This window comes from Rhagoletis zephyria, unplaced genomic scaffold, assembly GCF_001687245.7.
Source record: "Rhagoletis zephyria isolate East Lansing unplaced genomic scaffold, Rhagoletis_zephyria_1.1 Rzeph_scaffold_00179, whole genome shotgun sequence".
Classification (NCBI taxonomy): Eukaryota; Metazoa; Arthropoda; class Insecta; order Diptera; family Tephritidae; genus Rhagoletis; species Rhagoletis zephyria.
In genome coordinates this window covers 363,626-376,471 of record NW_016157263.1, presented here as the reverse complement: position 1 = coordinate 376,471, position 12,846 = coordinate 363,626, and the positions used below count along the sequence as shown (strand labels likewise).

The 12,846-nt window shown below is 33.1% G+C and overlaps 1 protein-coding gene across 1 annotated transcript in view; it reads left to right on the top strand.

The window, feature by feature from the left end:
• RyR (Ryanodine receptor) overlaps nt 1-12,846 on the top strand; it is a 407,955-nt gene that overhangs the window by 42,814 nt on the left and 352,295 nt on the right. Inside the window, exons 4-6 of the mRNA XM_017608916.1 lie at nt 9,223-9,787; nt 9,855-10,292; nt 10,350-10,769. Coding sequence (XP_017464405.1) covers nt 9,223-9,787; nt 9,855-10,292; nt 10,350-10,769 — 1,423 coding nt within the window. The remainder of the gene's footprint in view (nt 1-9,222; nt 9,788-9,854; nt 10,293-10,349; nt 10,770-12,846) is intronic.

Genomic DNA, 12,846 nt, shown 5'->3' with positions numbered 1-12,846 from the left:
TACATAACAAAAAGTAGTTGAAAATAATTGTATGGTTCTAACAAAACGAAAAAAATACCCAAAAATAAATTTGAAATGTTATAAAAAATTTTCACCTAAATAAATATTTTTTCGTTTTAGTAAAAATTTGCTGAAAAATGAAGGCTCCGGTGAATTATGAACATTAAATTCCATTTTTGAACTACTGCGTGCTGGCTTCGTCGTGCAGTATGAATTATGGAAAACGCATTTTGCTAGCAAAGGATGCGAAGTTCTTGGAAAGGATTTGGCTTAATTTTTCGCTACAGCAGGGGAACTTGTACAATTAAATAATGTAATTAACTGGTTAATTATTAATAAATTAATTTATTTAATTTTTCGCTACAGCTGAGGAACTTGTACAATTAAATAATATTACGGATTTAAATTACGAATGGTAGCTTTTCAATTTAACATTCATCTTAGAAGACTATTTATTGTATTGGTCAACGACAGCATATGTTCTCATGTTATTTAGCACGTTTGGTTTAATTAAACAACGTGTTTAAAGGTTTTTTTTTTGTACCAGCAGGAAGAAATGTATGCTAGTTTATCTACGCCAAAACAACTAGAAATGGCATTGATTGATGAAATAAAAAATTACCGTTTATTAAAGCTAAAAATACTAAATATAAGTTTGGATGATTATGATGTTATGGAATGCAAATGTAATTTAAAAGCAAGCCTATGCGTTTGTGGGAAAATTCCGGAAAGATTGAAATTTTTTATGCAGGATCAACACGCTGACCGGAGTCATGGTTCTACATATGAACCAAGTCAGTCAATACCACCATCTGAGGTAATAACTTCATTGAAACCACGAGCTTACCCCAAAAGGTACTCGGCGTTGAATTTCGCGATGATGTGACAGATTTGGAATATTAACATAGCAGCTTCATGTTTAGCAACAGCTCTCTTCATATTGACACAGAGGTGAAACTGGAGACCTAATTATTATTGATAGGATAAAGTATCCAGAGAAAAGATTAAGGCACGGGAAGCAGTACGCAAAAGCCAAACAGACGACAGCAACCTCAGCTACTTTTCATTTGATGGAAGACAAAATGACGTATTAACAATGGAAAAAATTGACGGCAAATGCCCCAAATCATGGTTGAAAACCCACATTTAGTCGCCCTTAAAGAGCCGAACTCAAAACTATTAGGATATGTGAAAGTTCAAGCTGAAGATGCTTTTACCAAGCAAAGGCAGCTTAGGGAGTTTTTCAGCGAAAAGGGTTTGCAGTTTAAATAATTTAATTGGCATTTCCAGCGATGGAGAAAGCACTAACACAGGCGTTTTGTATGGTATTGTAAGGCGCTTTGAGATCGATTTGTGAAGGCCGTTGCATTGGCTTATATGCCTCCTTACATTTTAATGAATTTATTTTTCGACACCTACTCGAATTTCTCGATAATTCCAAAACTGAGCGGAGCAAGAACTGCCAGCGGTTTATTAACCAAATAAATTGGATGTGTGGGAAAATGGTATTAAAATAATTTTTTCGGAATATTTTCTTAGAAAACATTTTACTAAACACAATTTTTTAATTTTTTTCAGAGTGTAGTTGATTCTAAAACCATACTACTAGAAAACATGCCACCTTCTTCATCAGATGATTGGAAGCGCGATTTATCGACTGATGTAAAGTATTTGCTTCAAATGACTTCGGCAATATCGGATGATTTTATTACAGTTGACTTAGCTAACATAAAACCTGGACCTGTGGCGCACTCCCGTTGTCTAACCAAGGCCAGTAGAATTTTACGATTCTACGTTGCAAAAAGTGCACCACCTTGTAACTTAAAAACTCTAGCAGAATACGTAATAAGAGTTTATGTTCCGATGTACTTTAACCATTCTGTTTTATACGGCAGTCCGCTTATCCTCAAATTTATATGCCTCACGCAATTTCTTCCATCCAAGGAGTGGCAAGTTATCAACTCAGTAGTCCAGAATAACTCATACTTTTCTCATCCAACAAATGTTTTGCTATCAATGCTTTACGATGATCATAAATCAGTACGCCACCGGGCAATAAAGAAAATTTGCGATATAGAAGAACTTAGAGAGTACAAGAAATGTAAAATTAATTTTGACTGCTCCAATTATTTCCCTATGATAGATTTGGATGATGACAATATTTTATCTAGAACCACCAATTACTAGAAACATTCCGTATAACCATTTGAAGGAATATTTTTAATTTGAAGACCCTTCCTGACCCACAAGTTCGATGCCACATACAAGGAACTGAACGATACATTCAACTGCTAACCAGTGTTTTTCGGCGCGTAACGGAAAAAAATCGTGAAAGTGTTATGGCTGTGACTGATGTTAGTCGAAAAAAATACCACGCTTGGAAAGCAAGCAGGACTTAAAAAAAGTTATTTAAGTATTCTCCAAAAAATAGACTGCTTTCTGTACCCTTACACTCATAAATCAGCTAAATAATTGTTTAAGTTTTTCCAACAAAATTTTTTTTACCTGATGTGAAACTTTCCTTTAAAAATCGCTGGCTCGAAATTGGTTTTAGACCCATAGTTTCTTAAGCGAAGTTGTTCAGAATGATACGTAGAACATTTTTCCGCATATGCGATTTTATGAAAAATAAATCGACCCGCCCTATTACAGATAACATGTGCCTTGCAGCAGAAATTTTTATACCCGAGCGCACTTGTGCACAAGGGTATATTAATTTTGTTCACATAACGGTTGTTTGTAACAGCCAAAACGAATCGAGATAGATATAGACAAATGTATACATATATGCTTAGAATGAATAGAGGAATCGATTAAGCCATGTCTGTGTGTCCGTCCGTCTGTCCGTCTGTCCGTCCGGATTTGGTATGTAGGTTTCTGTTAATCCAAGGTAGGTTGGTATTGAAAATGGACAGTAACCACGCCCACATTCCATATAACGGTAATTTTCGGAAATACGAAAACTGCGATATTTTAGTAACTACTGAAGATTATTCACTCAAAATTGATATTTACAAAATTTTTAGACGAAAAATAAGAATATAATAAATTTTTGAAAATGGGCGTAGCCACGCCCACTTATGGTTACATGTGTATATCTTGGTAACCGCTGCACCGATTTCTTCCAAACTTGGTACAGTTGTTGGTTGGGCTTGATACAGCATACAAAATGGCCGAAAATATTAAAAATCGGACAATAACCACGCCTACTTCCCATATAACGGTAATTTTCAGAAATACGAAAACTGCGATATTTTAGTAACTACTGAAGATTATTCACTCAAAATTGAAATTTATTATAAAATAAAATAAATTAAAAAAAAATGAAAAATTAAGGCTCCAGTGAATTACGAACACTAAATGCCAGTTTTGAAGCACTGTGCAGCAGGGGGTCTATTGTTCTCTTTCAGCGAAACTGGAAACTCAGCGTGCAACACGATCCTGGGCACAACTTTCCCCGTGCTTTATAGATTGTACAAAGATTACCGATTAAATAGAAACACTTAAGTTGGGTGCGAAACAAACTGGCGAAGGTTTTCACTATATTTTATAAGGGACATTTTTATTTTTCATATTCTGTGTTTAAAAATTTACCTCTAAAAAATGCAGAGCTGATTTAAAGGATAGTTTAAGAAATAAAGGACAAAAGGCGTCCTTTATTTTGAAAAAAAGTATATAGGACAGGGGGTTAAAATAAAGGGCTGTCCTTTGAAATAAAGCACGGATGGTCACCGTAGGTATATGGTGTACAGAAATATCCCTTCTCCCTTACAGTAAACCTTTTAGTGTGGGCAACAACGGTATTTTTCAAATAAGGCAGATTGGAAAATGCGCTCTCAGAGAAGACAATACCTGTAATTATTAAACCATGGTTTGATTTACTTAAATATTACAATATATGCAAACGAAAAACAATTGCCTAAAGATTTGTTGTAACTCGCGATTAGTGCCGTTTAAGATCAATTACGCGAGTGAAAAAAAGAACGTGCGCCTTTTTTGTTGTCTCTTCGATTTTGTAATTTACATTTATAATTTGATAAAATGGAAAATAATTTTTCATATATATCATCAACTTCAGAAATAGATATAGCATCGCCTACTTTATCTAAATCTACCATATGTACGGTGACCATCCGTCCTTTATTATACGGGACAGTCCTCTTTTTTGACCCATTGTAATGGTAATTTATTTATTTTATACGGGACGCCAAATGTTCTGAATTCCTTTTAATATCCTGTATTTGTCCCGTATTCTGTATTACGTATTTTGACGCCTTTACAGCTCATTAAAATGGCATGCCTATGAACCAGTTTTAAGTGATGTTGGTATATGATCGTAATTTTCTCCATAAACAGCTATTATTTTCTAATTTGAATGCCTGTGATTAGAATCGAGGAATACATACAGTGACCAAAATATAAATCAGAACCCGACTTTTTAGCAAGGTTTGGCCATTTTTCTTTAGTTTAATAATGTTTATTATTTTTTTATGAAAGTAAAGCTCTTTGTCTAATAAAAACCATATAAATCCAAGTTTCCGACTTTGTGCAAAAAACTGTAAAAATTAATTCTGCAATGTTTCACCAAAATTTCAAACTTTTTAATTAGAATCTTTAGAAAAAAGATTTGGTTAGCAGTTTTGTAGCTCATTAAATTCGAGTATAATAAAGTGCAAGTGGAAAGAGATGCTCATTTGCTTCCCTTTTAAAAAAATTGTTGAACATAGATGCTTAATTTGTATGAAAAACTGCGTTACACCGTCAACAAAAGAATTGCCAAAAAAAGTCTTAGAGATATCAATATTACACTTTATAATACTAAAATTTAACGAATTTTTTAACAAATTTCGCGGGCTGAAAATCTCGAGAAAAATATCCCACAAATTTGAAATGTTACTATAAGGATGCTGTTTCAGGGTTTATAAATCTAGGATCTTGGACTTTAAGATCTGTAAGTTTTTGTTGAATAAATTCACAAAATTAAATTTTGTCCCGTATTCGGCTCCCATAAATATGGTCACCGTAGCTATACACCAGTTTTTACCCGAAAAGCGTTCCCGTACTTTTTGGTTTTTCCCTCTTTCTCTGAGAGCAATTTTGCTTTTTGACAATTTTACAGGTTTTATCCAGAAAAGTTGAGGAACGAAACTACTATTTTTCTAAATAAACAAAGTGCATCTTATTCAGTGTAGCTTCGTTATTTGAATTTTCGTTTATTTGAAAAATATGCATTGTGTGTATCAACCACATCTTTTTATATTCAGAGTCGTTTGGCAAATTGGGTACATGTGCATATATACATGGTCAATTCAGCAGGAAAGTAAACCAGTCCGATTTTTTCTTTCTTTCAAATATTGTACATATTGGTATTCACTATATCTGTCAGCTGCTTCTGACACTAATTTTTATCATGTCCAAGTAATTTGTGTTTAATATTTCGCTTCTTTTTTCGAAAGATTTTTCTCGAACCTAAAAACAGTTTTCAATACTAGAACAAGGAAAACTACAAAAACACAAGCTTTCCTTCGTTTATTTTGGATGAAAAAATTCTAAACGATAGAAAATAAATTAGTTTAACAGGATACGTTCCAAGTTAGCGAAAAAGTTGTTTAGAACTCCTATTAAGTCGTAATGAAATGTACCGCAAATGTTAAGTGTAACGTAGCCAGTGAAAAACTAAAAAGTTGTTTTTCGGATACTTAAGTATCCTTTCCAAAAGGATATTTAACATGTTTTCTTAGTATTGTTGACATCTTACGTATGCCATATGGAAAAAAAGAAATCGTAGCTGATTTCGGTGCACAACTACCTAATAAATAAATGTAACGTGGCCAGTGTTTTCTTTTGATTTAAATTTTTTTATTGACTTGATAACTATTCTCGTTTCATTTTAACAATAAATAATAAGACATATTGAAGAAAGTCTTACCTTGAATAATTGCGAATTGAGTATTATCCCTGTAGTCAAATGTACTAGTTGTAAACTACCTCACAACTAGTATGAACTGCATGCCCAACTAGTCAGCCAGCTACCTTTTTTCCATGCAGTCAACTGGTATTTTTAACACGGGGATGTCCTACGAGATGACAATTGTCAGATTTCGGTCAGAAATATACCAGTCTCATACTAGTTCAAAATAGACAGAAAAATACTAGTATAATTATAGGCCAAAATGACTACTTTGGAAGTCAAAAAATATAATAAATTCATGAATATACAATAAAAAACTTTTGATTAAGTACACTTTAATACATTACACAATTTTATGTAGTGTTAAATTTTTTGAGTATTTATTAAAAGGAAAAATAAATACATAAATATTTCAAACTTTCGAACATAAATTTAAATGCATTTTCGATTAAATTATATTAAAAGTAAAAGCTTGAATATGGAAAACATTTTAGTTAAAAATAAAAAGATACCTTAGTTAATTTTTGAGTAAACTAAGTGAATAAAAAATTTTTTAAAAGTAATAATTAGTGTTTAAAATTTGAGATTTGGATAAGAATAAAATAAATAAATAATTCAAGCAGTTATTAAATATTCTTAATATGTGTCTATACTTTGGCTTGTTGATTGATAATTGAAATTAATCAAATAATTATATTAATCGTGTAATTAAAAAAAGTCAAAAATAATTGAAAATGATAAAAAATAATTCAATAATGATGTAATTAAAGTTAACGAATTAATTAAAATATTTTGTTTAAGTAATTAATTATTAATCATTAAGCAGGTGCCAATGTCGGTATTCAATCATTAAACGGTTATCCAAAAAAACATGGTTTAATTAATAATCATTATGAATATTAATCATTATTTAACAGGTATGGTAAAATAGCGAGTACGTACTCGCTGTAACGGTTTACCATATACTCAAATAAAAGTTAGAATATTTTGTGTACTCTATTGTATTAAACTGTCGAAGTCAAATAAAACTGGGCATGAATAAATCTTTTTGTACTTACTACAAGTCTGATCACTTTTAAACTAGTTCGGTTTCAGTCAGGAAATTCTGGTTGTAAACTAGTATTTTTCCTGACTAGTTTGGGGTTTCACTGCAGGGATACTACTGAGTTTTAATAGCTATTCTATTTATATAAGGCGAAGCTAACATTTGTAAAATATTCTTTGAAATCTTTATCTCTAAAGATTTTGATTATATATGTGATTGCCTAGAACTCAATGAATTTTTTTGCAACATGTAAAACTGATAAGTTATCATCCCTTTCCACGTGATTGTATTCACTACAATTTTATAGAATCTGGTACAAGTCTACACCAGACTATGAAGAGTTTATTAATCTATTTATTTTGCTAAAAATTGTTTACGCAAGAACTCTTCTATAAAACTGCGATAAATGCATTAAGACTTTTGTATCTAAGATTAACGAAGTTACAGAAACCACCGTATCAGTTCTGAAATTGTCTTAGATGATTTAAAGAAAAAACAGTGATTCAGAATGGATTAAAAAAAAACACAGAACACTTTAGATGGGCTTATGAATTTTTTAAGTTATTAAACATAAGTGGTTTTTGCAGCAAAGTTAAGTAATTTTTATTTGTGACGATAAAACAAAGATTTTCCGGTCAAGAATTTTACTGTAGGATAATTTTTGACCTAGTTGCAATTTTTAAGGATAATCGAGTTTTTTAACCTTGAATAGAAGATTCCTTATTTTAGCTCACACATTTGTTTATGATGGCAGAATAAGAACGCGAAGAAAAAATGGTTTAGCGAAGCCTTTTGGTTAAACCTTAAAAACCTAAAATTNACATGTAAAACTGATAAGTTATCATCCCTTTCCACGTGATTGTATTCACTACAATTTTATAGAATCTGGTACAAGTCTACACCAGACTATGAAGAGTTTATTAATCTATTTATTTTGCTAAAAATTGTTTACGCAAGAACTCTTCTATAAAACTGCTATAAATGCATTATGACTTTTGTATCTAAGATTAACGAAGTTACAGAAACCACCGTATCAGTTCTGAAATTGTCTTAGATGATTTAAAGAAAAAACAGTGATTCAGAATGGATTAAAAAAAAAACACAGAACACTTTAGATGGACTTATGAATATTTTAAGTTATTAAACATAAGTGGTTTTTGCAGCAAAGTTAAGTAATTTTTATTTGTGACGATAAAACAAAGATNGACTTTTGTATCTAAGATTAACGAAGTTACAGAAACCACCGTATCAGTTCTGAAATTGTCTTAGATGATTTAAAGAAAAAACAGTGATTCAGAATGGATTAAAAAAAAACACAGAACACTTTAGATGGGCTTATGAATTTTTTAAGTTATTAAACATAAGTGGTTTTTGCAGCAAAGTTAAGTAATTTTTATTTGTGACGATAAAACAAAGATTTTCCGGTCAAGAATTTTACTGTAGGATAATTTTTGACCTAGTTGCAATTTTTAAGGATAATCGAGTTGAATTTTTTAACCTTGAATAGAAGATTCCTTATTTTAGCTCACACATTGGTTTATGATGACAGAATAAGAACGCGAAGAAAAAATGGTTTAGCGAAGCCTTTTGGTTAAACCTTAAAAACCTAAAATGTTTAACAATTTAGTATGCAGATGTCCTCCTGCATTCATTGTAGATGACATACTGAAAAACTAGCAATATTCGTTCACCCACTCGCAGAAATTTCAAGGTTTCTGACATGACCAATCCTTGAACTTCTTAAAAGTGTAACGTTGCCAGTACACATTCGAATGCCAATGACTTTGAAGCCAAAGGAATTATTAAAACCATGCTTTTACAGAAACATAGATTTGACCATGCCTAATCATATCATTTAAAAACCGAGGTGGTTTTCTGTTATTTGATGGACAATTGATTCATATTGAAGAAAAAATGCGTACGAATGTAATGTTGCCAGTCAAATAATCGACCACATACATATGAATGTTTCTGTCTAAAAATGTAAAGAATGGCTAGTCGNGCCAATGACTTTGAAGCCAAAGGAATTATTAAAACCATGCTTTTACAGAAACATAGATTTGACCATGCCTAATCATATCATTTAAAAACCGAGGTGGTTTTCTGTTATTTGATGGACAATTGATTCATATTGTAGAAAAAATGCGTACGAATGTAATGTTGCCAGTCAAATAATCGACCACATACATATGAATGTTTCTGTCTAAAAATGTAAATAATGGCTAGTCTGTGTGGTTAAATCCCATTATCTTTAATTTATTTTCAGAGCATGAAGAAAAGCAAAATCGGTTTAGAGCGCTCAGAAATCGGCAAGACCTTTTCCAAGAAGAAGGAGTGCTCAATCTAATCCTAGAAGCTATCGATAAAATTAATGTGATCACTTCGCAAGGATTTTTGGCAAGTTTTTTGGCTGGCGATGAGACTGGTCAAAGCTGGGACTTGATATCGACATATCTTTATCAACTATTGGCCGCTATTATCAAGGGAAACCATACTAATTGTGCACAGTTTGCCAACAGTAACCGTTTAAATTGGTTATTTTCGCGGTTGGGCTCACAAGCATCCAGTGAGGGCTCAGGTATGTTGGATGTATTACACTGCGTACTCATTGATTCACCAGAAGCATTGAACATGATGCGTGACGAGCATATCAAAGTTATTATCTCGTTACTGGAAAAACATGGTCGAGACCCTAAAGTTCTCGATGTATTGTGTTCTCTTTGTGTTGGCAATGGTGTGGCAGTTCGGTCATCGCAAAATAATATTTGCGACTTTCTATTGCCTGGAAAAAATTTATTGCTGCAAACCCAGTTGGTCGATCATGTAGCTAGGTAAAAATTTTCTGATTCATTATTCCGTATGTTAACTTACTTGAGACATTTATTTATTTTCTTTTAGCATACGTCCCAATATTTTTGTCGGGCGCGTAGATGGTTCCGCAATGTACCAAAAATGGTACTTTGAAGTCACTATGGACCATATTGAACAAACCACTCACATGATGCCACATTTAAGAATAGGTTGGGCTAACACTTCTGGGTATGTTCCATATCCGGGAGGCGGGAAAAAATGGGGAGGAAACGGCGTGGGTGATGACCTTTATTCCTTTGGCTTCGACGGTGCTTACTTATGGACAGGTGGACGACGTACTTTGATTGTGAATCATTTACCTGAGGAGCCATTTATACGAAAGGGAGATGTTATTGGGGTTACAATCGATCTTTCAATACCAATCATTACATTTTCTTTTAACGGCAATAAAGTTCGAGGCTGCTTCCGAGATTTTAATTTGGATGGGATGTTTTTCCCAGTTATGAGTTGTTCCTCAAAACTAAGGTGAGCTAAATGTATACTTGCTTATGTTTCTCATGTAATAAAATTTTTAATTTTTAGTTGCCGCTTTCTATTTGGCGGAGACCATGGGCGCCTAAAATTTTCTCCACCAATAGGGTTTTCCCCCCTGGTACAATGTTTGATGCCACATCAAAATCTAAGCTTAGATCCATGTTTTTACTTTGGAAACTTGTATAAGAATGTTTTGGCCGGACCATGGCTTATTGAAGATGATACCGCCTTTGTACCTAATCCGGTTGATACATCTGGTGTAATGCTTCCTTCTTCCGTTGATCAGATAAAAGAAAAGCTAGCAGAAAACATACATGAAATGTGGGCTTTGAACAAAATAGAGGCTGGATGGTCTTGGGGGGAGCATAGAGATGATTACCACCGAATACATCCATGTCTTACACATTTTGAGAAACTCCCATCACCGGAACGTCGCTACGATAGCCAACTGGCTGTACAAACTCTCAAGTAAGTATCTGTATATGTTTATATCGCCCAGAACTTGGTAATTACTGAAGGACTTTCAATCCCCTTAGTTTAGAAGAATTTAATTTGATACGGAATGGCCCGTTCATATGTATATTAGACCACGTAAAAAAAACCTGCGATGCGACCGCAACCCGACTAAAATTTTAGTATTTGGTATAGTAAGAATCTCCCCTCTCTGCGATAATTCTAAAAGGTCACGCATTGATCGTTTATTTTCCCATAGGAATTACACGTAAGAAAATGAGTTCTTATCTTTTGAGGATAAATCAAAACGCTCGAAACTATAGGAACGCATAAGATTCTTTAAATTCCTATATTTTTATTTTTAAATCGCTTGTCCCGCTTGGGTCAAATCTAGTAATTACAAAAAAAAATACAATTTATTTAAAGAACCTGAGTCTGCATAACACTTAAATTGCGTATAACACAGGGCAACACTGATTTTGGTGCGGCTAATGGTAAAGATGTTTTTGATAAAAGTGTTTGTGCTGATTACGAATTCGTAACCATCAAGTTTTCATCAGGTCCAGATTTTGAGAAAAACGATGTCAAAGTGCCAAAAACTCGCGTTTTTTGCGATACTTGAGAAGCTCTAGCAAAGAAAGAAAAGGTGGTAGAATCTTCCACTTAGGCTTAAATTAAAGATAAACTCTCGACTACTGTACCTGTAAATACCATCCCTGCACCTTGACCTGATGATAACTTATAATCATTTATTGAACAATAAAAAAATACTGGAAAATTGTGCTACTGAAAAAAAAAAATCCAAAATAATCTGCCTAGTTTGCCTAGCAGTGTGCGCAGCCACTCCATCTTGTTAGAATCTCAAACTAGAATGCTGCTCTGCCGTTGGCCGCAAAAAGTTGTCAATCCCGTCTAGTGCGTGCAACAACGTATTTTTAGAGGAGATGGCTGAACTCTGCCTAACTCAGGTTAATGTTCTTCACAATAAGTTTGGTAAAGTATTAGATCTTGTTTATGTTGATGATGCATCTAAGTCCGTTGTAAATAAGTGTGATCCACTAGTTTTGCCCGAAGATGTCTACCACCCTGCTATGGAGGTATCTTACGAAGTTATAAGTGATGGTCAAAATTGCAGTACCCAAGCATTCAAACCAAATATTTGCTTTGATTTTTCGAAAGCCAACTTTAAAATGCTTAACAAAGAACTGTCTAAATTGTCGTGGCCTGCATTTAAAGAAAATATTGAAGAAAGCGTTGCACTTTTTAACTTTACTTTACATAAATTATTTGAAAAGCATGTGCCTAAACGCATGTATGTTCCTGAAGAGCAAACACAGTTATGGTTCACTAAAGAACTGAGAAATTTGAAAAACAGAAAGTCGCGTTATTTTAGATTACACAAAAAAACCGGTTTACACTCATACTATGTAAAATACTCACTTTTGCGTCATAAGTTTTTTGAATTAAACAAAAAGTGTTATAAAGCTTACTTGTGTAAAATCAAACGGCGTATAATATATAACCCCAAATCATTTTATGACTTCGTAAACTCCAAGCGAAATGTACGTGGGTTTCCTTCCGCCATGAAGTATCAAAATACCGTCTCTAGTGATAATCAAACAATTTCTAACATGTTCGCTCAGTTTTTTGAATCCAATTATTCCATTAACTCACATGCTAACATTGCCTATCCTTTTAAACTATGTCCAATGAACTCAATAAATATCCCAGTAATTCTCCCGATGATGTAGTAGTTTATCTGATATCCTTAAAGAAGTCCTTCAGTTATGGTCCTGACCAGATCCCTACTTGTATTCTTATATTTTGTTCTGATTATCTCTATGAGCCGTTAACAGCGATATTTAATTTATCTCTTGAAGAGGGCGTTTTTCCAACTATATGGAAGGAAGGACCACTACACCACAGCGGCCGAAAAATAAAATAAGAATAAAAATAATTTTTTTTTTCTTAAAAATTAAATTTTTTTCTTTTTAATTCATAAAAAATCCAAAACGGAAAACAGTGTCACGTAAAGTCACATAACCTATGAACAAAATGAGACATACATATTGAAATTTAATATTTTAGGCAA